Raw genomic sequence first — 25,186 nt, 5'->3', positions numbered from 1 at the left:
ATATACCGGCTCTTGGCCTCCATCTGACCACGTACAGTGGAAGCTCCTCTGGTGTACCTACTAATGTGCAAACAAATGTGATGTGAACACCCCCCTTACAAACTTATGTTTCCCTCATGTTGCTAGACATGTATTCTGCCCCCGCTATAGAATGATAGTTGCCTCGTGTTGTGTAACAGCCTCTCTATTTTTTTCCTTAGGGTGGGAGTGAGAGCTGGTTTACAGATAGTAACAACGCTATTGCATCTTTGGCCTTTCACCCCACCGTTCAGCTGCTTCTCATCGCCACTGTCAATGAAATCCATTTCTGGGACTGGAGTCGGCGGGAGCCATTTGCCGTGGTGAAGACGGCCAGTGAAATGGAAAGAGTTCGGTACGTACGTTGTCCCTTTAAGGCTGTAGGCTGCTCATCTTCTTGCCCCCTAAATAAATCATTGTATCTTATATTATGGCTATTAGTAATAGTATAGGCCCTGTAGGTTGCAGACTAGGAATAATCACATTGTATAGGTGTTTGGTGGTAAAGCACTTCCTCACTGATGTGTCTGCATAGTAAACAATGTACAATAAGTCTCCTCCATCTTGGACTGTCTCATTAGGAGAGCCGTACTTTTATTCAGGGCTGCTTGCCCCCCTTCCGTCCTTGTCATGTTTTACATTCAGCATCCTCATCCAGGTAGATTGTTTGTCGCAGCCGCTTGTTAGTATATAATGTAAGTATGTGTCGTGCCGGATGTCACAGTCCCCGTTCACTTGTGCTTTCTGCTACCTGTCATTGTAATGCATTACATGAAGGCTGGAAAGGATCTAATTGTCAGGAGAACGTCCTCATTGTGTCCCAGTCTCCATCATTTATGAAAGAGTGCCGCTGTGTAATCTCGCCCATTTATTGGAGAGCTGGGAATCTGCAGCTGTTCCTACTTGAGCCATTGTTCGCCTGATTTCTCGTGTCTTTGATCTCTGACGTGATAACAAAATGCTGTCTGCTGTGTATCGGATGCGGCAAGAAATAGCACGCTGTTTTCGAGATGCCATTGACTCGGGTCGAAGCGCCACAGTCTTCATCTGCTGCTTTTGTTTCTGGCTGTAAGAGGACATGCCTAGAACATATGAATTACATGTCACCTGCAACAGACAGAACCTCACTGTACAATAATAAATCAATGTCAAAGATACCTCTAGCATATTACTTAAAATGTTGCCCCAGCAGCGCCTAGCTTTGCCTTTCGCTATACTCAAAGGTGCACTCCAGCGAAAAATTTTTTTCGTTCAACTCAACTATTTTCAGAAAGTTATAAAGATTTGTAATCTACTTCTATTTAAAAATCTCAAGTCTTCCAGTACTTATCAGCTGCTGTATGTCCTGCAGGGAATGTTGTTTTCTTTTCAGTCTGACACAGTGCTCTCTGCTGCCATCTCAGGCCCAGACAGGAACTGTCCAGAGCAGGAGAGGTTTTCTATGGGGATTACCTACTGCTCTGGACAGTTTCTGTATCAGACAGAGGTGGCAGCAGAGAGCACTGTGTCAGACTGAAAACAGATCAGCATTTCATGCAGAACATACAGCAGCTGATAAGTATGGTAAGACTTGAAATGTTTAGATAGAAGTAAATTACAAATCTAATTGTAGGGTAGAGAAAAACTCGACCGGCACCAGCTAATAGGCAATACACTGAGCAGGACGTAAAGGACTGGAGTTGTGAACAAAAGTAACTGAGTCTTACCCACTAAGTCGCGGTGCAGAGACAAAAATAGTGGATACAATTGGAGTAAAAAAACAGTCTCGCACTCACCGACTGGAAGATGCAGGGGGTTTATTGCAGACACATCGGAGCTAGTTCAGCGGGGAGAGGGAAGGTGTGTAGCAGGTGCGTTCACATGAGGAGCAACAAATGTCTCACGCCTACCACGGCGCTTTGTCTGCCTTGGAAATTACAAATCTATATAACTTTCTGAAACCAGTAGATTTAAAAGAAAAATATTTTTGCTGGAGTACCCCTTTAACAGTTTTATCCAGGATTTATAAAAAAAAAAAAACGCTTTCCTGTAAAAACTCTCCCCAGCAGCCATGTTGGATTTCACTTACCTGACCCTTTTGTGCCAGAGCTGTCTTACCCCCTTCTTTCTCCACTGAGAGCACGTAAATGCCCAGTCAAGCCGAATGTTCGCGTGTATGGGGAGATTGGGTAAGATGGATGGACTAACGTTTGGTCGACATCTATTGACCGTGTATGAGCCACCTAAAATGTATCTCTCATATAACCCTGGTGGCAGATCCCTGCTTGCTGTCAGTGACTGGAAAGACATGAGGCTTGAACATTAAAACTGAAGTGGCTCTTCTTTGTGAACAACTACTACAAGCAGCTTCTTCTGAGGAGTTGATCACTGCGGGGGTATCAGTTGTTGGGGGGGCAGGAGTGACACTTTAACTCTGTGAAATGTCTGTGTAATGTAGCATAGTAGAGATGCAAGTCTTACATCTTCATCTGACCATGGATTTGTATTTCTCTACAGATTGGTACGATTTGATCCTCTTGGGCATTATCTTCTTACAGCTATTGTGAACCCCTCTAACCAGCAGGTAAGCTACGTAATGGATAGACTGCCCACTATGACGCAAAAGGTAAAAGTGCTCCAGGTTATGTTTCTCCAAAACCTCCTATGGGCTCATTCCCAGCCTGCAAGGAAGAGTTTATATGTTGTAGTTACAGTTAGTGTGGTACAGTAATGGAACATCAATACCTTTCTTTGTTTTGTTTTTTTTTGTTTTTTCTTCAGCTGTTTGTATTGGGCTGTGTACCACACGGTAGGCCTTATTAAGCAAACTTTACTTTACACACTATACAATAGAAATGTCCCATATATTACTGTCACTTCTTAAATTTTCTTTACTAGCCTTGATAAGTGGCTTAGATATAATACAAATACGTATACAGCATTGATGTCCGTCTTAAAGGGGTAGAGAGTAAGTGGATGACCATAGGGGTGAGTGTGTCAGACCATTGAGAAGATGGCTAACCATTGTGCTTCTATAGACAGTGAATGGAGTGTTGTATATGGAGCCCTCTCGATAGGTGTGGCCGTGGGCATCTATCTGGAGTGTTTGTCAAATGTACACTGAGAACACAATGTAAATTTGATGATGATCCTATGATCCGAGCTCATCCAGCCAGGGGGCAGTACTGCCTACCTGTCATCTCTGCTTTACTGAAGCCTTGTGCGTTGTCTTGGACTTCAGATGTTTTTAGTGACCGAATACATTTTTTTTTACAGAGTGATGAAGAATCTGAGATTCCCCTTGACAGTGCAGAAATTCCTATCTACCGACAGCGCTCCCTGTTGCAGACTCAGCCAGTCCGTCGTACACCGCTGCTCCACAATTTCCTTCACATGCTCTCATCCCGTTCATCAGGCACCCAGGCTGGAGAGCAGCCTCCTGTACAAGACTCAGCCACCCCATCCCCACCTCCGCCACCTCCACCCCCTCCCCCAACAACTGAAAGTAGTCAAAGGCTTATTTATACCCGCATCCGAGACCGACCCCAAGGTGTCACCACTCCGTGCTGCCAAGACCCCAGTATGCTGTGCCTCTGCGTCCGATGCTCTAGTGCACGGTTGTCGTCTTCACTTTTCCCCCACCCTGAAGCACCAGGTACTCCCTCTACTTCTTCGGGGGCGACCTCCACATCCTATTCTCCAGTACAAACAGATCCCCAACATTCTTTGGAACGGCAGCAGCACCAGTCTTCTGCCCAGCACGATCATGGACTCCTAAGCCGACCTTCTGCCTTCAGTAGTGTGCACAGCAGCACCGCTGGTAACACACTGCGCAGTCTGAGCCTGGGACCTATGCGCCGCTCACTTGCTGGCCAGCCGTCTCGCTATCAGCAGCCAACCACTGATATTGTTGGCTCTGAGTGGACTCGCACAGTGCTTAGTATGGGATCCCGTTCCGAAGTGGAACCCATGCCTCCTCCCCGAACGAGTGCCTCATCCGTAAGTCTGTTGTCTGTTCTGAGACAACAGGAAGGTGAGGCCTCATCATCTGTGTATACTTCAGCTACAGAGGGCCGAGGTTTTGCCACCACAGAGCAGGATAACTCTGGAAGTCAGCCACCTGTACTTCCCACCACCTCCCGAACAGAGCTACAGTGTGACCTGAGGCGGTTCTTCCTCGAGTATGACAGGCAATACGACCTGGAACCTGGAGCTCCGGGCACCACACAGGGGCAAGCTCACGAGATGCTCAATAACAATCTGGAACCTGAGCAACCGGGCCCTTCCCATCAGTCAAACCAGGCTCACGGTAGTGAGAGTGCTGCAAATCAGCCTAGAGGGCACATGAACCGCTGCCGTGCATGCCACAACCTGCTGACGTTCAACAATGACACTCTGCGCTGGGAAAGGACACCACCAACTTATCCAGAAAGTGCAGGCCTTCCCTCCTGGCAACCACCCCCAGTTCCTTCACCAAGCACTTTCCAGGCTGGTCTGGCCGCTGGCAGCACAGAGCAGCCTGGTTCCACAGGGGTTGAGAGACCAGATATAGGAAGTATGCCTAGTGGCAGTGGACGATTGGAAACTGGGACATCACAGGAAGAAAGAACAATGGGTGTAGCTTATAATCCTGAGACTGAACACTGGGAACGGGTCTACAGTCAACCTGCTACTGTTAACAGAGCTCCGAATGTATCCCAAGAGGCCTTACCACAAGATCTCCATGAGGAGAGCACAGAGGAGGACTCTCTCAGAAGGTAAGAACTGCACAAAGGTCGCTATGACTTGCCAGGAGGAGTTCTTTAAAGGCATCCTCTTATTTAAGGAGAATAGGGCGATATCATTTGAGGAGTTAAAAGATGCGTTCAGGTATTGACAATCATACGTTTTGGTATCTACAAGTGGCTAATGCTTGTGGGTGTACTGAGAAAAAGAGCAAACTGGCGTGCTGCTCACCTCAATTGATTGAACTCATGACTGGTCAGGAGGTAGGGAAAAACACTCGAAATTTTATAAGATGTTGATGCGATAGGTGATAACTCCTCATCATAGTGCTAGAAGGAAGTGGGAAGAAGCCTTTGGGGAACAAAATAATTTTATTTATATAGCGCCAACATACTTCACAGCACTTTTACAAGTCCCTTCATGAACAATGGGAATCCAACCTGAGAATGAATGAGCTACTGTGTCCCCTGCACAGTAGTACTCATCCGCTTCCTGCACGTCTCCATTCATGTAAATAGGGCAGCTTCAGTTCCCTGTACAGTGAGTGGCCAAAGTACTGATTTAGTGCCACAGACCTTCATTCTCTGTATTTGATGGGTATATATTCTAGTAGTATGCTAGGTTGTCACTTTATGACTTGGAGAAGGACCACTAAGCTCTTCTGAAACATCTAGTTTGGTGAATAATTTTATTTTTCATGAAATAGAACTGCGTATTGTGCTGTTTCCTCTCTTATTCCACCTGGAAGTGTATAAATTGACAAATGGGCGTTGCCATTCTCCTCGTCACTGATTAGACAGATAGTGTAGGGATCTAGTATAAATAAATTTATACTTTTCTAGGCAAAATCCCGGACAGTGAGTGCAAGTGTTATAAGAGAAGACGCTCCATCTTTAGCCACTGTCTGCCTATTCAGCGTGGTGTACAACCTTCCTATTTCAGTGGATGCATCTTCTGTTTTTTTTTTTGTTTTTTTTTTTTGCGATGTCTTAATAAGGGTTATGCAATGATCTTGACACTGAGCCTGCTGAGCCATGTGACCCTGGTAGTGGTTGGTTTGCAAAACCAAATACTGACTATACGTCCTCCACAACTGATCTGTCATGGAGGGAAAAAGAGTGCTGTGGAATCATATGTATCATCGTGATAAAGAATGACAGCTGTAGACGCCAATGTTTGGTAGTCAGGCGCTCTGTTTTTCTGTCTCCACTGATCCACAACTGGTGTTGTGCGTCTTCATTTAGAATTAGGAACAATGCACTTATCATTACACTTAAAGGCGTTGTCCAGGATTAAATAAAACATGGCTGCTTTCTTTCCAAAACATCACCACACCTGTCTAGTGTGTCTGGTGTCAAAGAGAGCAGCCATGTTTGTCTAATCCTGTACAGGAGTGATATTCTTGCGTTGAGCCATAGTGTTCATAGACACGTGTAGGCGGATAGCAAAGCAGGTTGGCCTTAGGTAAGCAATTCTCAACTTGTGGCACTCAGGGTATTGCAAAACTACAACTCCCATCATTCTCTGAGACCCTGTAGTTTTGCAGCAGCTTGGGATGTACTGATATCGAAGGATCATTATACAGTAAAGCAAAGCAGGCTTGACTAAGGAAGCGTTTTCTAACAGTGGCTCTCCAGCTCAAAAGTACAACCCATATCAGTCCCTGATAGCCAACCTTACATGGCATATTGGGAGTTGTAGTTTTGCTGGTTAGTGAATGCTGGCCTGAGACATCGTCACACCGCCATGTAGGTGTAGGTCACACTTTAGTGTCTAGTGTGCATCTGTTCACGGAGAAACGGCCATATACAGTGGTGCCTTGGATTACGAGCATAATTCATTCCGGGACTGCGCTTGTAATTCAAATCCACTCTTGAACCAAAGCAAATTTTCCCATAAAAAAAAATCATTAAAAAGCAAAAAATTGGTTCCACACCCCAAAAATAATTTTTTTAATTCTGAATAACAGTTAAAACAAATGAAACAAACAATGATAAACAGCTGAATATGTGATAATATAAGTTACTGTACAGTATAGCAATCAGCACGTGGAGTATAATGTATAGTAAGGGCATAAACCTGAAAAACAGCCGCAGTTTGTAGATACAGGCTGAAACTGCAGATCCCCATAATGCAGTAGCGTAGTACAACAGGCTAGAATAGGGAAGCAGGGCTGCTGTCAGAGGTCTGTGTGGTCACATGACAGCAATGGGGAAGGGGTGTGTGTTCAGCATGGACCAATCAGAAAGTGAGAATCACAAAGCTGTGCAGGAGGATAGTGACAGAATCCTCTCTATACAGCAGTGTGAATGGCTGAGTGTAAGTGCAGGCACATTATAGCAGGAATTGAGAGGATGGGAAACACGAGGGCTGACAGAGACTGCAGGGAGTATGAAGGAATGAGCAGGACAGATGTGGGCACATACATGCAGCACTCGCTGTCTGGGGATAGAGGGGTTACAGCTATAAAGAGATTACCTACACAGTCCTATCCCCTGATGTAAGCCCCAGCCTGAAGTAGATCTGCTATGATTTGGAAGTTGACGGAGACTTCCTGGGTCAGAGTACAGGGCTGTAGACCCCGCTATGCACACCCCAACAGTTTGAAAAACTGTGAGCTCTTCTTGCAAAACGCTCTCAGTCCAAGATACCACTAAAATAGTTTGCTGTGTTTATACTTGCGTGTGATTTTCTTTTTTCCCATTAAGTAGTACTTGCTAAAAACAGTATTCGGCATCTGATAAGTGGCCAGCGAACCTTATATACTTATATATAATGGGGTCTGTAGTAATGTCTGCTGTATCGTCAGGAAGAATAGCGCAACATTATTATTACCATCAGATATGGTGGAATTCACGTTTTCTTAAAGCAACAGTGCTTAATGGACGACTGAGCGGCCTTCTTTAAAATGAATGGTTATTCATAGAAAAGAGAGCTTTAGAGGGTCACTCGTGTACCAGCCACACTGTCTGATATTCCTCCTTTCCACTAGGTGGAGCTGCAGGTCAGGAAGTTAATAGTCATCCTGCAGAGAGTACCTTAAAGGGAATGTGCTGCCTAGGTTTTTTTCCTCCTTATTAGAGCAGTGTTTGCAAGTCTGTGGTTCTCCAACTGTTGCAGAACTACAACTGCCATGAAGCCAGAGACCCATTGTATTAGTCAGAAGCTAACTCATGCTATTTTTTTTTTTATGATCTCTATAGGTAATCACTCTGCAAGTGGGGTTTTTTTTTTTTTTTTTTTGCTGTGTCTGTCACACTAGAACCATTAATCTGGCAACCCCTATGGGTCTATTCACACGTGGCGTCCCAAGTAAGATTACAAGGGAAGTCAAAATACACAGATCAGCAGTGTATCTGCCATGTGTGAACATAGCCTAAAGGAATTTACCCAATAGGCAAAGATGCAAACTACAATCTTATGTAAAGGAGTACCAAAATGTCCTTTAGGTAAAACATCTTTTATCACTGTTCTTAATTTTATCCGATCCCTGTTTTATGGCCGTGCAAACTCTTTTCCACATTCCCCCTGGCCTTTTATACAGATGGCCCAAAACTCATCATTGGTTGGCTACACCAGTGAGATCATCCAGAAGTCCTTCTTGTGGCCCTGGCTGCACAGTCATTGAGCTGCACATAAAGCTTCTTGAAGGGTTTGTCCGGGTTTATGACATGTCTGATCACTGGGGTGGTGATACACTTCATCTATTCGGGGGAAGCAGCTAAATTGGCACCTATACCCAGTAAATGGTGCCGATAGACCTGCATAGTCTATCTTGTTAATAGGCCATTCATGATATAAACCCCGACAATCCCTTTAAAAAGAAACTCAACTGCCAATACCTCCAAGACAGACCAGGAATGAGCATGTGTGACCACCTTAGTGGAACCAAGGGAAACAAGTTATCAAAGCAGACACAAGGGAAATTAGCTAGTATATATCTATTAAATAGGACATGTTTGTACATTAGACATTGGTCTAAACTGATACATTAGGTGAAATTAAACATATCTTAATGGGAAATCCTTTGAAAGTATGTCCTAGAGGGCTCCCCACCATTTAGGTAACCCTGGCCCCGTGTAAGCACTACATGTCGAATGGCTGCCATGCAGTGGTAAGTGTCTTTGCAGGACACGGCGTAGAGAAGTGGGTATTACACTGCTCAGCAGTCCCCTCACGTCACCCGGTTATTCTTATCTGGAGGTCTATACTTTTTCTGCAATGCAAATGAGATGTATTTTAATCCTCAGCCTGCCATGCTGGCACCATAGTGGGCACTTATGATGGCCGCTCGATAAAGTCCTTACTGCTTGTATACTGAAGATAAACTATTCCGCTTCACTCGTAATCTACATTCTCCTTGTCGCCTGGTCTCTCTGTACAGTAGCAATGCTTAACCCTGTGTCTCATCCCCCCAGCTGAGCTCCATCTCCTGTGGCTAACATAAAAAGCATCCTGGGAGGTGTAGTTCTACAGTGAAGGCCGACCCTTATGGCCTTTAGCTTTCTGGTCTCTCCTGGATTGTTTGCTTTTAATTTGCTGTAATTTCCATTCACTCGGCTTCCAATAGATTGTGGGTTGTGTGCAGGGACCCTGCTGGGAGGTTAATAGGCTTCCCTGAAAATAGATCCTGTGATGCCAGCTCATAGATGACTGGCCGGCTTCAGCCCTTGTGTACTGGTTCTCCAGCACATCCCACAGATGATAGAATGGATTGACATCTGGGGAATTGGTCACCAATGGACAATCACTGCAGTATGGCCCCCAGGGCATTATCCTGTTGAAGGAAGCCACTATTATTAGAGGATCCTGGTGCCATGAAGGGGGGAATAAATCTATACAGTAGTTATATGGATATTACTTCAAGATGTATCACCTGATGCCAGGACCTAAGGTCCCCAGCAGGACATTGCCCATCGCACTGCCCCCCCGCCAGCTTGTCTTCTTCCCATACTGCCTCCTGATGCCGTCTCCTCGCCAGATAAGTGACACACTGGCCATCTGCATGATGTAAGAGAAACCGTGATTCAGGAGACCGGGATCTCTTCTTCCAATGCCCCATGCTTCAGTTCTGATGCCCACAGTAGGTACTTTTGGAAGTGGACAGCATGAATTTTTAGACAAGCTGCAATGCCCTGTGTGATCGGACTTGCCTCCGTTATAGCCAGGACTGACTTTCCCAGCGTTTGTATTACAGCAAGTGTCCTTTTACATGATCTACTATGGGGCTGTGTACCAAGACAAACAAGCACTCGTGTGCCATACAAAACATGTTATTGCTGTATCGCTTGTGGGCCCATTGCTACCAGCCGCACATTCTGGAAGAGCAGCCAAAAACAATAGAATTTACCGCTGCGCAAAAGATCTTTTTCTCGCTCCTCACCTTTACACATGCCAAATGAGCATTTTGTGTCAAAGGGCCTTAACTCTTTTATTGGATTGGATCAGACTGGCTATGTGCATCATTGAGCCTTGTGTCTCCATAACCCCAGCACCAGTTCACTGGTTGTCCTTCCTTGCAGCCCTTTGGGCAGGTAGTAACCACTAAATACTGGGAAGGTCTCACACGACTGACCATTATGAAGATGCTCTCTCATTTGTCTGCACATCACAATTCAGCCTTTGTCCATCGCTCGCATCTTAAGGGCCCTATTCCACGGGATGATTATCGTTCGGATAAACGTTAAATCGGTCGTAACAAAGCAATAATTGTTCGGTTGAAGAGCAATTAACGCTTAAACGACGAACGAGAAATAGTTGATCGCTTAAAGAGACCTGGGCCTATTTTTATCGTTGCTCGCTTACATGGAATAAGACGTCCTTCGCAGTAGCAACAAACGCAATAGCGACGACAAGATGACCGCAAGAACGATCATCTTTCCATGTAATTTGGTGAACAATTTCAGGTCATTCGCAATAGCAGTCGTGTGAGATCGTTTATCGTTAACGATTATACCCATGCAATAGGGCCCTAACTCTTTCCCATTTTTCCTGCTTCCAACATGAAGAACTCCGTGTTCCCTGGCTGCCTCATATCCCCGCCCTTTGTCATGAGATAATCCATGTTATTCACTTCACCTGATCAGTGAATATATAATATATGTAAAGCCAGCTGCTTCAGATGCCTATTTCCGTCCTGACATATAGAAAGCTGGAGGGTGTGAGCTGGTGAACATTCATTTGTATATAACAATTAGTGGCGTGCGATCAGCGTTCAGCAGTGACACGCCAGCGTTCTTAATAACACGCTTGCCGGAGTCAGGACCTCGCAGCGAGCGTTACATGGAGGGGAGATGAGACCGGTGTCTTTGACAGAGATGGAAAATGAGAGGTTTTCCACACGACAGATTGGAGGTGCGAGGTTAATTATCTCTCTTCCGGTTAATGAGTCAGATTCGGCATACGTAATGAGGATGTCTGACTAATGTCTGCGCTCGTAGGAAGATGCCGCTGTCTGTTGTGATGAGGGGTATGGCTGCCAGGATCTGCTCTAGGGGAGAAGATCACCTCTTCTCTTGACAGTTTGGACCAATGTGGTTGCCATTGTACCCCGAAGCTGGGATTGGGTTAGTGAGCAGTAAGTTTTCCTTGCTCGGTATGGGAATCATTATGGCCTCGCTATACACAGGAGAATAGGTCAGTCCTAATGGAATCACTGTGTATGGGCCTTGTGCTTTCTCAGCCCCCCATGTTGAGGCCATTGCGATGTACTCCAGCATGCTGCGAGCTGTAGTTTTGCGCCGTCTGGGGGAGCCTCAGGTTGGAGATCACCTCATGTGGTTATAAACAGCGCTCTATACACCATGCACATCTCTGTTGTCCCCTTTTTGCGAAGAGCCGACGTCTATCATGGTATGATCAGTTCCGATGTCTGACCTGGACGTGACAGCCATTGATCACTTCACGCACACATGAGACATATTTGGGGCTCTATATGCAGATCTGCGACTCGTTCCTGATTTCTCACGCCTCATCCATCATACGTTTTCTAAAAACCCTGGCTTCTCGAAATGTCAAATTTAAGCAAGTGATCCATCATTTAGTGGCCTGCTGTACGGACCAGACAATGCGGGATCTAATTCTTTTCGGCTTTCCCTCAATATAATCAAGATGACGTCACCATTGGGTGCAGGTCCGTCAGGCATTGTTCCCTACACTGAATGATTATAATTTTTGGACATATCTGAGGATCTGACACATACTAACTGTTCATCTGTATAAAGGGTTTGCATTCCAGAGGCACAGCACTCTCCATTTTGTATTGACTTTGTCTCGAACTACAGGTCTGTACAGCGCAGAACTAACCTGATACTTTGAAATTAGGCCGCAGCATTAAAGGAAACCCCATGGCTGCATCAGTCAGCTAATTATAGCAAATGCCCAATGATGTGGTATTGGTGGACTATTTTAAAGGGAATCTGTCACTAGGTTTTTATTAACTAAGTGCAACATAAACCAGTGACAGAAATGCTGAACAGATCGGTGTATTACTGAGATTATTCTGTTCAGCCGTTCTCCTAATATGCAGGAGAAAAGTATTCTTGCCACACCCCTCCCCCCATCCTCCAGCTGCTGATTGACACTTGACTGCCTATACACAGCATGGATAACTGCCAATCAGCAGCTGGTGGGTGGAGCTTTCTGCTTCTCATGAATATCCCAGACTACTGGGCTCATGCACATAATGGAGAGAGAGGACTGCTTATTGTCCATGTTATTTAGGAGGATATCTCTGGATCGGCTGCACAGAACAATGTTTAGTGATACATCATTCTTTTCAGCTTCTCTGTCCCTCGGTTATGCTACCCTGAGATAGGACAGTATAAACCTACTGACAGTCTCTTTAAGGACAGGCAAGTCCTAGGAAACCCTTTTAGAGAGAACCTTTGGGGAAAAATGGTTAAAAGGTTTGTGCCCACAAAAGGGCCAAAATGGGGTATTCCCATCTGAGCATGTGGACCCACACCCTGATCCAGAGGACGAGGGGAGGAATGGGGTGCTGCCACCAGTTTTGTCCTCTGCTCTTTCAATGAGTGGGGGGACCTTAACCTATCAGCAGGGAATAACAGGGTCCGATAAAAAATCCCCTATAATCTTGCCTATTTCAGAAAGGGTGAGCTCCGCACGTCTGCCTGTGTCCTTTTAAGCAATGGTTTTCCTGGAACCTGCATAGATTATACCTCTGTACCCATCCTCTGCATGTTCCCAGTCTCCTGAACTGCAGCCCTGTCCAGTTACGCATCGATATCATCCACGTCCCTGTATTGCCGATCCCTATTCATCCCTGGGATCAGCCGTGTGTGGTTCATACCTCCCACTTAATTTCCCTTAGATGAGGATGGCCAAGTGTCTGTGAACCTGAGGCGGTCACCAGTGCGGCCACCCAAATACCTGGATAAAAGGTGGACTCTGTGTGACCCAGCCATAGGCTTCCCCCTACATCCAGATGTAGCCACTTACGTCACCGAGCATCATCCGCTGAGCAGGCAGGTGCTGCCCTCATTCTGTGGCTGCTCTGCGAGGGGGAAATAATTATTTATAGACCGGGATGGCAGGGGCTCTGTATTCCTACCACACAGGATCCTTTAACTGTTTGCTTACTTGCATGTTGACCAGGAGGTGCATGGGTCACATGTAATTTGCTGTAGATCTCTTGTTGATCCTTTTCGGAAACTGTTCAAAGTTTTATATACACTGTATTCACAAGGAGATACAGCTGGAAAAGGTGGGAATTCAGACTTTCATCCATTGGGTGGTGTTGTACGGAGCTGCTGAGGCCGGACTTCGGGGACTTCATAGACTGCGGCATTGAGGATGTGTGATTTGCAGATCTATTCATAACAAAGACTCAGGACCCGATTTCTAATGATTGCCGCTTGGTCGGCCCCCCTGTAATCTGACAACCCCTTTAATCTGGATTGCATAACATCAGATCGCTTGTGGATTTCTTTGCAAAAAGTTGCTGGGAAAAAAACTGCATCAAATCTGTGCATTTTCTGCAGGTCCGTTCCTGGATCCTCCAGCTGTTGCAGACCTACAACTCTGGTGCATGCTGGGAATTGTAGTGCTGCAACAGCTGGAGGAGCTCAGGTTGGGGGATAAGTGTCCGATACTGCTGCAGTCCCCACCGATCCTTCATAGCACTATTTTATAATACCAGCAAGTGCATCAGGTTCAGAGACAAACTCTGCTCTGCTGCATCGGTGCAGTAACCTGTAATGAAGACCTGCACACTGTTATAGTCTAAGCAGAGATCACATTGATAGCGCATACAGTGCAAGCCAATCCCTTATTGTATTGCATATAATCTCAGCTGCCTCTATCGCCCTTAGCTCCTATTATAGACGTCCATCTTTTCCCATAGTCTCCGGGTAGAGTTTCCTTTATGCCTTGCCCTCGCTGGCGTCCTCTATGCTGCCTACCTTCCATCCTCTTCTCTCTCATTCTCTGCCTTATCAGCTTCTGCTTTCTCTCTCTCTCCCCTCGTTCTTTATCTGTCCTCTCTGAAAAGAAGCTTAGCTCCAGGCTCCACGCGGTCCAGGCAACTTGGCGTTTTCCTGCCGCGCCGCTCTAAACCTGCTGTCACAGATAAGTTTTTTAGTAACGTTAAACACAATTCAGCATCTTTCTCTGCCCTCAATTCCTATTCTTCCACTCTAGAGAATGGTAGCCTGCATCCACCCGTCCCCTTTTCAGAGCCGGGAAGTGGGGGGGGGGGGGGGGAGCAGCATGGAAGGCAGAAAAAGCCTTGCCAGTGCCGCGTCTTCCACTCCTTTGTTCGTCCTAATAGGATATGTAAATTCCAATCTGGGAGAAAATGGAACATTTTTTAATGAAACGACAAGTACAAAAGCACTCCGAATCAAAGGGAAAATCCCCGCGCCTGTGAATCCGTTGCTCCTCGCTTTCAGAGTTTTGAAGAGAAGTGCGGGACTTGGTGAATGGTCTCTGTCTCCTCACTTCTTGTCCCACTCACCCAGTCTGCCCTGTTATTTCCCCTGGCAGAGCAAAGGAAATAGTCCTGGGGGCTGCTGGCTGCGCACACCAGTGACTCCCTGCAGGCTATCCCCAGTGCATGGGCTGTATGGCAGTAGGCTCTGCTGGGGCTCCCCAGGCTTATGTCACACTGTGGGTTCATGTAGTCTGTGCACAGTGCTGGTTGTCCCTAGGGGTGGAATGTTGGGATTAATCACGTTCCTATTTATCTGATCAGATGTTATGCAAAGGCTTCACATTTCTTATGCTGTACTGATCCTGAGCTACTTCCTGTATTATACTTCAGAGCTGCACTCGCTATTCTGCTGGTGGGGGTCACTGTGTACATACATTACATAACTTACCCTGTGCTGATCCTGAGCAGCTTCCTATATTATACTCCAGAGCTGCAATCACTATTCTGCTGGTGGAATCACAGTGTATATAAATTATCAAGTTACATCCTGTAATAGGCCACGTTCACATGCTGTAAGACAGCTGTTTGTGAAGTTCATCCCGGCCGGTACCGCACTCCGTTTCCTGCGGCCGCGCAAAATTGACATGTCAGTTTTATGTGCAGCTGTATGGAATCCCGGCCAGAGTGTATACAGTGTGTACACACTCTGGCCGTTGTTTTATGAAAATATACGTTGTGTGAACGTGGCCTTATTCTGCCAGCTGTCACTGGAAACCAAAACAAGGCTTGTTGACAGACACCCCAAACAGAGTATTCGTTCACTGTTAGGCTGGATTCACACTACTTTTTTTTCATCAGTTTTTATTTTTTTTTTCATCCGTTTTCTTTTTTATCAGTTTTTTCTTTTTTTGCAAAAAAAATGGATGCATGTGTTTGCATCCTATTTGATCCCTTTTTCTATTGAGTTCCATAAAAAAATTGATTTTTTTTTTAACGTACACAAAAACATCTACCTCATTTTTGTGTCCGTTACAAAAAATCTTTTTTTTTTTTTTTTTTTTTAATGGAATTCAATGGCAAAACACACGCATCCGTTTTTGCTAAAAACAGATTGCAAAAACGTGTGAACCCAGCCTTATAGCGGAGCAGCAATTTTTGCTGCAAAGGTAGGATCTCCAGGACTTTAATAGCCTTTGGGCAAACTCCTGGCTTCCCTATGATCAGCTGATTAAAAGTGCTGTGCCCTCATTAGAGTTTATCTGGCACAGCGCTGTACATTTGTTAGTGGCTATACCTGGTACTGCAGTCTTCCACAGCTTAGGCCACTCAGATGAATGGGACTAAGTAGCAATAGAAGGAACAGACGCTATCTGACATCCAGGGCAGGGGACATTATATTATGTTTTTTTTCAATGATCGGGAGTTGGATCGCCATCAGTCTAATGTGATTTGTTTTAAAGATAGGCTTTTAGTATTTAAAGCCCAGACAACACCTTTAAACCTAGGTATCCTCAGGACAAAACTTGTTGGGCGACCTAACCGAACACACACAGTAGAGTACTGCTAAGCATGACTTCACCTGCAGAGGGCGCATCTCATCCGAAAATAAACCAAATTACACTTATGCTTAAAATTAGTTAAGACTGTCTCTTCTTTAGAGGTGTTTGGGGGGGATGTTGGTGAAAATGTCAGTGTCACCATAAGGCCATTGACCTCCCTAAAGTCCTTCCTTGACTTAAGAGTAGTCAATCAGATATAATGACTGTGCGGAGCTGGGGATCTACCGCTCCTGTGTCACATACAGTGTGTGAGTTATGGCCGGGCCTTGTAGCTTCCTACAGCGCCCTGACAGCTTGATGGACTTGCTCCCAGTTGTGCGGCTGGAGAATTCTATGTTACATAATCACGTATGGAGCTGGTCTGCAGGGTCCCTATAGATTGCAGCAGTGCTGTAAAGTTCTCTTTGCTGTCTGAAGCTGCCATTAAATGTAGATGTATTGTTCGCTCCCCATTAACCGTTGGTGAACATGGTGGAAACAGTCTCTAAAAGCCACTCTGGCTACTGGGGTGTGAGATCAGCCGTAATTGCCCCCCAATTCTTCCTCTCATTACTTTGCAACGGGTTAGCGTGATCCTTGGTTTTCACGTCGCTTCCGCCATAATATGCAAATAATTTCTGGGTCTGTTCTCCGTCACTGAACGCCAGTCTTCTAAATAAAATAGCCCCTCCCTTCCTTGTAATATCCACTCTGTGGAGATCTGCCCTTCCTGACGTCTGCTTTGTCACCAGGCGGAAAATCTGCTCCTTGCAGCAGAAGATTCTCTATTTAATGGAATTAAGAGCTCGTGCACAGTGATTGAGGACGGAGAATGCTGAACAAATGGCATTTAGGCTTCAGTGGAAGCAGTGAGCTCTTTGGCATCTCAGACACTTACCTGTATCTTATTTGCAGGCTATTGCACTATTCTTGCTGCAGGCTATTGCACTAGAGATGAGCGAACCGGGTTCTGGTTCGAGTCCATCCGAACCCGAGCGATCGGCATTTGATTAGCGGGGGCTGCTGAACTTGGATAGAGCTCTAAGGTTGTCTGGAAAACATGGATACAGCCAATGACTATATCCATGATTTCCACATAGCCTTAGGGCTTTATCCAAGTTCAGCAGCCACCGCTAATCAAATGCCGAAAGTTCTGGTTAGGATGGACTCGAGCATGCTCCAGGTTCGCTCATCTCTATGCACGATTCCTCCTGGTTGCATATTCTCATAGTTTCCTTATGTAATTGCAATGATTTTCACAAGTTGCCCACAATATGGTAACTCCAATTCTGCTGAAGGAGTTGTAGTCCGGTGATCCCCCAACCTCTTGATTTTATGGTTGCAAAATTACAACTCCCAGCATACCCTGACTGCAAGCCTCAGATCTGCATCTGCTCCGATGATCCTTAACCTGTGGCTCTCTAGTTTATTGTGAAACTACATCTCCCAGCATGCACTGGGAAACTGCAGCTGTTGGGGCATACAGGGAGTTGTAGTTTTGCAGCAGCTGGATAGCGGTCGGTTAGTAGACATATTAAAAACTCACTGCACATGTGGAGGGGTAGCTTGCTATGATTTGCCAGAATTTTTTTTGCTGGGATATTTTCTGAGGTTTTCTGCATGGATGACAGTCGCCATGCAGGGTTATTGGTTAACAGTACACATTTAGGTTCCTACTTTCCATTACTTGTCTGACCAATCACAGGACAGCACCTATTCCTCTGTTATGCCTAGACATAGTATTAAACAGTAGGGGTTGAGGGGAAGCAGGTTATTGATGCACTGGCTGCGGATACACAAGGCTGAGGAACAAAGATGGGGTTACATCACAAAAACAGTCCTGCTCTTAGCAGTGACCTGCTGATCAGTTCTACAAGGGACCGGTGTCCAGTACATTATGGGTGTTGAGAGATGAGAGGGAAGCCTCTGGAGGTGGTAAACATGGTCAGGATGCATGCACACACCTGCACAGAGCACCATCTAGCTCCAGAGGGCACTATCTGTGTCTGCTAGAGACAGAATTTCCTTAACAGCAGGCAGTGGACATGAGTGTAAAGAGAAGTGGGACACCTAGTGGCCAAGATGTTAGGGCTTTCTTGTGGCGTAAGGAGTATTTTTTGGTAAGTGAAATACAGCACTGTTCTAGATCACATGGAGGGAAGTGTTAAGGATTAGTAGTGCCCATTGCACTGGTGGGGGCCGTGCTGTAAAGGTGTGCATATTTGTTCGTTTACAACGGGGATACTATTACCACCCAGACTTTAAAGTACATATGTGGATGAGACCAATTCTTCCTTGTGTATATTAAATATCTGTTGTCTCTATGCTCTAACACACAAGCGTTCCCAGATCCATAAAGCCACTTACATTGCATATCTAGTGACATTACTGCCAGTTCCAATGGGGAGCGATGTATTGCTGTATATAACACTATTGTATGGCTGCACAGCCTAATGCCGCCTAATAAAATCTGTAAATGTCTATATACAGTATTTTGTGCAATGCACCCTGGGAGGCGTCAGTATAGCGGGAAGCTGCTGACAGGTGATTTGAGGTACTATATGTGGGGGACATGACCCGGAGGACGCCTGAGCAAAGACTATTACTGACCAAGATTAGTAAACCCTTGTAGAGACGTATCTATGGCCATAGCCGATATATAATCAGAGTGTTATGCTCAGTATTACAGTGTAACCCGCGGAGGGCAGTATATCCGGGCTCTGTCTCGCTCTTTATGACGTTATTCAGCTTTCATTTGGCCCGTTGGGAGTGCGGCCAACGCTTGTTCATTATCCTCATGTTTCACATAGTTTTTTTGGCCAAAACTGTTTGCCTGATGGTTCTTCCAATTTGGATTCACTATTGAATGAATGAGCCTGAGGCGGCCAGTCAACTGGAGCAATGTAGAGCCAGCCGGTCCCATCTTGTCATCCAAGAATCTACCTATTCACTAGAATGAGTTGGCTGCTGGCATAGGGATACTGTATGTCCTGGCAAGCTCCGATATCATCAGTGTCCCCAAGGCTATCATCCTACATCATAGTGCCTACTAACATTAGTAGTAGAGCAGTGTCTGCCATCAAAACCACAACTCAGAACACGACTGGAAAGCTGGAACTTGTGTTGGTATGCTGGGAGTTGTAGTTTTGCAGAAGTAACTTCACCCTTTTATTCCTGAAGCAGCACCTCTCTTGTCCTCAGTTTGTATGCACTTTTTCACCCCATTCTATTGGAGTGAATGGAGATGAATTGTAATATCACACACAACCTGAGGACACGGGTGGTGCTGCTTTTCTATTCCTTGATAACCCCTTTTAATCCTCATCGATCCCTGGCGTTCTGCAGATCCTCTCTCTCCTCCGCTACACAAGGCATGGGAAGAAGGGGGCTACAAAGACAACAGTAGTTGCTGTGACGTGTACATGGACTTGATGGTAGGACATCACCGTGTTTTTGGTTAACCTGCCCCATATTCTACTTTGCTATGGGGTAAGATTGGGCAAGGAAAGGAGCAATACGGTCCAACATTGTAACAATGCTTTAGGAAAGTGTGAGTGATTTACAGGAATAAGATGTTGCTTATGGATATTATGGAGTAATCACTTGTCTGGTCTCTTGTAGGAGGCTTCTGGAGTCCTCCCTGATCTCCCTGTCCCGCTATGATGGCACTGGATCCCGAGAGCATCCCATTTACCCTGATCCAGCCAGGTAAGGCCTTTTGTTTCCATTACTTTACAGCTATGTTCCTGTATTGAAGGTGCGCATACACTATCTCTATAGCAGTAGAATAGCAGTCAGTAGTGGTGATATGTGAATGAGAACCCATTAGAAGATCAGTTTTCATATACACTTTTAAAAAATACTGAGTTACAGGAAGTCCCACCAAACTGAAAAACGGCAGGGGAGTGCAGGAAAATAAGTAAAATCACCCGTCCCCGTTCCTTTGTTGTGCCGATCTGCGGTCTCGTTGACAGCTGCCGGATTTCATCTTCAGCTAGAAATAAGGTAAGCCACTTACCAGGCTCTCCTAGATTCAACATCACTGCCTGTCCGCAGTGTCCCGCCCCAATCACTGATTGGCAGAGCGAACAATCACTCGGCCCAGTAGGTGGTGATGTAGCTAGGAGAGTTGCAGGTCACCAGTGGCTATGAGCAGGACCCTGGAGCGACCCTACGAGGCACGAGGATAGGTAAGTTTGCTTTGGTGGGACGCGCCTCTTCAGGATCCTTATTTGTCGGGCAGCCTGCCTCTTATTTTTATATATTTTTCAAGATTTCTACGTGTAACTGTGTATTGCGGGGAAAATTTAGTTTTTCCCCTATCCAGAGGATCGTCGGAAAGAGCCGAGTACATTGCTCTTCCATTGCACTCGGCTCTTTCCAACACTCCATAGGAACGAATAGAGCCATGGGTCATGTGCCGGACCCACGGCTCTATTCATAACAGAGCCAACACGATCTCCTACCTTTTTTCCCTATCCTGTGAGAGGGGAAAAGTGAATACAACCTTAAGTCTGTTATACACCTGGCCAAACTGGGGTCCATGCTTCCTTTTGTGCAGATATTTGGTCTTGTCTCTGTCTGAAAAAAGGAAGCCCCAGTCCTTTGCATACTCACACAAAGAAAGACACCTGTTCATCATGCAGGTTGCTTATCATTAGGGGGCAATTACCTTATCTATGGGCGTTTACACGGAACGATTATCGGTTAAATTTTCGCTATAACGAATGCATTTGAACGATCAAGCGACGAGCGAGAAATCGTTCATTCTGATCTCTCAACATGTTCTTAAATCGTTGTTGGTCGTTCGCTTAATTCGCAGATCGCTAAACGGTCTTTCACAGATTCACCCGGTGTGTGAGATAGGCTTAAGCGATCTTAAAAACGATCGCATTAATGATTTTTTTTAAACGATATATCGTTCCTTTTAAACACTGATCGTTATAAAAAACACAGTTACTTCAAAATCGTTAATTGTTCGATTCCGTGTAAACGCACCATTAAGCCCCATTTACATTGGAAAATCTTCGGGAGCAAGCGAGCGCCAGCCTGTCGGGTAAGCGATCGCTTGCTCCTTGTTCCTCGCTCGCTGACGGCGCTATTACACTCACCAACAGTGAGTGGGTAAGTGTGGGGAGCTGCAGGGGGCTTTCCGGATCCATCTTAAGGTCTGCTGCCCCTGCTCCCATTTCACGGTGCGACAGCAGCAGATCGTTGCTCTCCAACTTGTTTGTCTTTTAACATGTTGAAAGACAGTGATCACTGCCTTTTATTACACAAGGCCAAATACGGCCGATAATTGCTTCGTGTAATAGGGCCATTAGCTTAGGGCTAAGTATATTATTAACAGCTATGCAGCTTACTTGACAATACTTTTGGTTATGCAACAATTCAGTCAGTATAATGCATGGGTCTCCAAACTGCGGCCCTCCAGCTGTTGCAAATCTACATTTCCCATCATGCCTGGACAGCCAAAACCAAAGCTTTAGCTATCCAGGCATAATGGGAATTGTGGTTTCGCAACAGCTGGAGGGCCGCAGTTTGGAGACCCATAGCATAATGTCACTGTGTGGTTACAGAGGTTGTGGTGCTGTGTGACAGGAGAGCTGACCATACAATGCGAGCACCCCCAGGATTTTCTGCTACGGAATGTGGACGCGCAGCAGCTGTATGCAGTGAAGGGAGACACCTAGTGGCCATATGTACAACATGGATTTAAACTTGATTTAAATATAAAACTTGAAAAAAAAATATACAGAGAGCATATTGCACTACTTGTGATCACAACCCCTTTAAAAAAATAAAAATGTGACAGTGCCTGTCTAATTCACCCTGTGGGGGCACTGCAGTGAGCACTTACTGCCAGGCTTACCTAGTCAGGAGCAGTATGTTGGGGATCACTTGCTCTCCTGCTGCTAATAACTCTATGGCCCAGGGTGATAGTGGGTGAGCTAGAAGGCTGCTTATACTAGAGAAGCAGCTCCTGCCATACATCCTGCAGGTCCTATAGATTCTGTACCTTCCTGCTGGATCTGTATATGCCATTGTATGTATTTGTACTGACTATGTTTCCCTTCTCTCTGCAGGTTATCACCAGCCGCTTATTACGCACAAAGGATGATCCAGTACCTTTCTCGGAGAGACAGCATCCGGCAACGCTCAATGCGGTACCAGCAGAACCGCCTCCGCTCCTCCGCCACTGCACCTTCCTCCAGCGAGGGACAAGGGGCTGTGGAGACCGGAGACCTGGAGTTTGAGGAATTTGAGTAAGGGCCTTCTCTTGTTTACCACGCTGATACACATATCATTCTTCTCTCCCATCATTTACCCAACAGGAACACAATGTATGTATTGAAGCCAGCACAATTATTCCCAACTTCTAAATAGGTTGTCGCATAATAGAAATTCTGTGGGGCCACTGAAATTCCCTAACAAATGAGTGCGCTGGCTCCTTTTTATTTATATATTCAACCCTCAGCATGCATCGCGTCTCATGTAATCTGTAATCCTGATATAATAGGGACACATGAAATAATCAAATTCTTTTATCCTGAAGCTCTTCTCCATATCCACTGCCAGTTCTCTGAGTTTCAGTGAAAGAAAAAAAAGAAGCTTTTATATATTTTATCAGTGCTGTAAACAGGGCATAAATTTATCACTTGTGCGCCCAGCGCCGCATCCCGCTACCTGATGCTGATTGGTTCCGGTAATCTGAGAAATAAAGGCAATAAAAGCTAACTTCACAGCCCTTATCTGCCGCTGGAACTTGGGGATTTATACTAGTGTATAGATATATTGGGTATGTATGTATGTGTGTGTGTGTATGTATGTATATATGTGTGTGTGTGTATGTATGTATGTATGTATATATGTATATATATATATATTACACACACATAAATATATGTATATGTGTGTATGTTTATTACACACACACACACACACAAAGACCTACCCTGAAATTAAGAGTTAGCTTCATTTTGCAGGCTTTTTGGATTAAGCTTGAAATATAAGGCCTGCTGTAAAAATAAGTCATAGTCAGCTGACCAGATCCCTGCCATTGGGAGGCTCAGCATCAGCCAATTAGTGCCAGCCTTGTTATGCCCCGCCCCACCTACTCAACACAAGCTGCAGGGGAGTGGTAAGAAGGTGCACAGTTGGGCACATTGGATATGGGGGATGGAGGGGGGGTGTATAAGTATGCAGGGGCTTACTGCAGAGAGAAAATGTATACAGTGTGGGTAAAAAAACTACAGGGGGAGGTATAATGTATGGAGGAAGGCAGGTATACAGTATGGAGGAAGAACTACAGAGGGGGGAGGTATTCAGTATGGATGCCCAACTACAGGGGAACTTACAATGTGGGAACCTAACAGTGGGACATACGCTACAGTGTAAGGGCATACTTCTCTAAAAAAAATAAGAGCTACCCAGAAATTAAGCCCTTGCCCTTACATTTTTTCGCCAAAAAAAAATAAATAAATCCAAACACTTATGTATAATATATGCGTTTCATGCTTGAAAAGGGCTCAGTATCTGAGACCCGAGACGTCACAAATTTTTGTATGCGATATGGCAAAATAAATATCACCCTATCCAGGTTACAAGCAGCAGCAGAGTCGACTCTTTGGTGGACAACATCTCTACATTGCCTACAAAAATATGCAACGTTTTAGCTCTCAGATATGAAGCCTTTTTCAGGCATGAAACGTTTCTACGCACACAATTGTTTTTGTTTTTTTTTTCCCCTGTTCATCTTCCACATATATACATAGAAGGGAGAAAGCTGTCAGACTGGTGACACTTATAGGTAACTACCCTGCAACTTCCTGTGTCTGACCCATAGAAGAGCCTTAGGGCCCTATTACACGCAGCTATATTCGGCCGAAACGGGACGATTATCGTTCTGTATAATAGAGACAATGATCATCGGCTGATCGTTTAAGTCCAGACCTAAAATCATCTGACGTGCATCGCTACGTGTAATATCATTGTGCACGTGACTGTGTAAAAAACCAACATAAATAAACTGTTACACACCTGTCCTCGCTCCCTGACGTCCTTCTAACTTTCACCCGCTTCTGCAACTGTCTGAAGTGACTGGCTGCTCAGCCAATCACCGGGACCGCGCCGAGGCACTGTTCCGGGGGATTGGCTGAGCGGCCTGTGATTTCACGCAGTGCCAGGAGCAGGTCGAAGCTAGCAGGACGGCAGGGAGAGTGGACAGGTATGTAGAAGTTGTTGTTAAAAAAACAAAAAAAACAACAAGGGCTGCACAGACATTGTTAACAATTACCATGCAGCCCTTGCTGCCCGATTATCAGGCATTGTATGGTCTCAGTAAGCGAGCGCCAATCTAGGAGATCAGCGCTCACTTACAGAAAGTCATCGGGCCACTTAATAGGGCCCTTACAGCATAACTAGGGGCTTCTCACCACAGATGGATGTTGTGGTTTAACCTATCTCCTTTAGTCAAAAGTTTGCTAAAATTACTGACCAGATGGCTTTTTAACCCTTTGAGGACCAAGCCCAAAATGACCCAGTGGACCAGGCCAAATTTTGTGAATTTGACCTGTTTCACTTTATCCATCAATAATGTCTAGATGCTTTTACATATCCTACTGATTCTGAGATTGTTTTCTCGTGACATATTCTACTTTATATTACTGGTAAATTTGAGCGGATATTTATAGCGAATACTTATGAAAAATCACAAAATAATGTGAGAAATTGAGAAAATTTTCATTTTTCTAACTTTAAAATATTCTGCCTGTAAGGAAAATAGTTATACCACATAAATAAGACACTAAATAACATTAACAATATGTCTACTTTATGTTGGCAGCATTTTTTAAACTTGCTTTCAATTTTTTAAAACACTAGAAAGCTTAAAAGTTTAGCAACAATTTCCCAAATTTTCGAGAAAATTTCAAAATCAGATTTTGGTAGGGACCAGTTGAGGTTTGAAGTGAATTTAAGGGAATTGTATGTAATAACCCCCCACAAATCACCCCATTTCAGAAACTGCACCCCC

At 45.1% G+C, this 25,186-nt stretch overlaps 1 protein-coding gene across 6 annotated transcripts in view; it reads left to right on the top strand.

Moving 5' to 3' along the window:
* The window catches only part of AMBRA1 (autophagy and beclin 1 regulator 1), a 97,689-nt gene that overhangs the window by 19,770 nt on the left and 52,733 nt on the right, over positions 1-25,186 (top strand). For all 6 annotated transcript variants that reach the window (XM_069965353.1, XM_069965354.1, XM_069965355.1 and 3 more), the window contains 5 exons: positions 201-373; positions 2,515-2,581; positions 3,274-4,754; positions 19,774-19,860; positions 22,239-22,418. In XM_069965353.1, coding sequence (XP_069821454.1) covers positions 201-373; positions 2,515-2,581; positions 3,274-4,754; positions 19,774-19,860; positions 22,239-22,418 — 1,988 coding nt within the window. The remainder of the gene's footprint in view (positions 1-200; positions 374-2,514; positions 2,582-3,273; positions 4,755-19,773; positions 19,861-22,238; positions 22,419-25,186) is intronic.

Source organism: Dendropsophus ebraccatus, chromosome 4 (genome assembly GCF_027789765.1).
Source record: "Dendropsophus ebraccatus isolate aDenEbr1 chromosome 4, aDenEbr1.pat, whole genome shotgun sequence".
Lineage (NCBI taxonomy): Eukaryota > Metazoa > Chordata > Amphibia > Anura > Hylidae > Dendropsophus > Dendropsophus ebraccatus.
The sequence above is the reverse complement of the archived record's forward strand: the minus strand, read 5'-3'. Positions and strand labels throughout refer to the sequence as shown.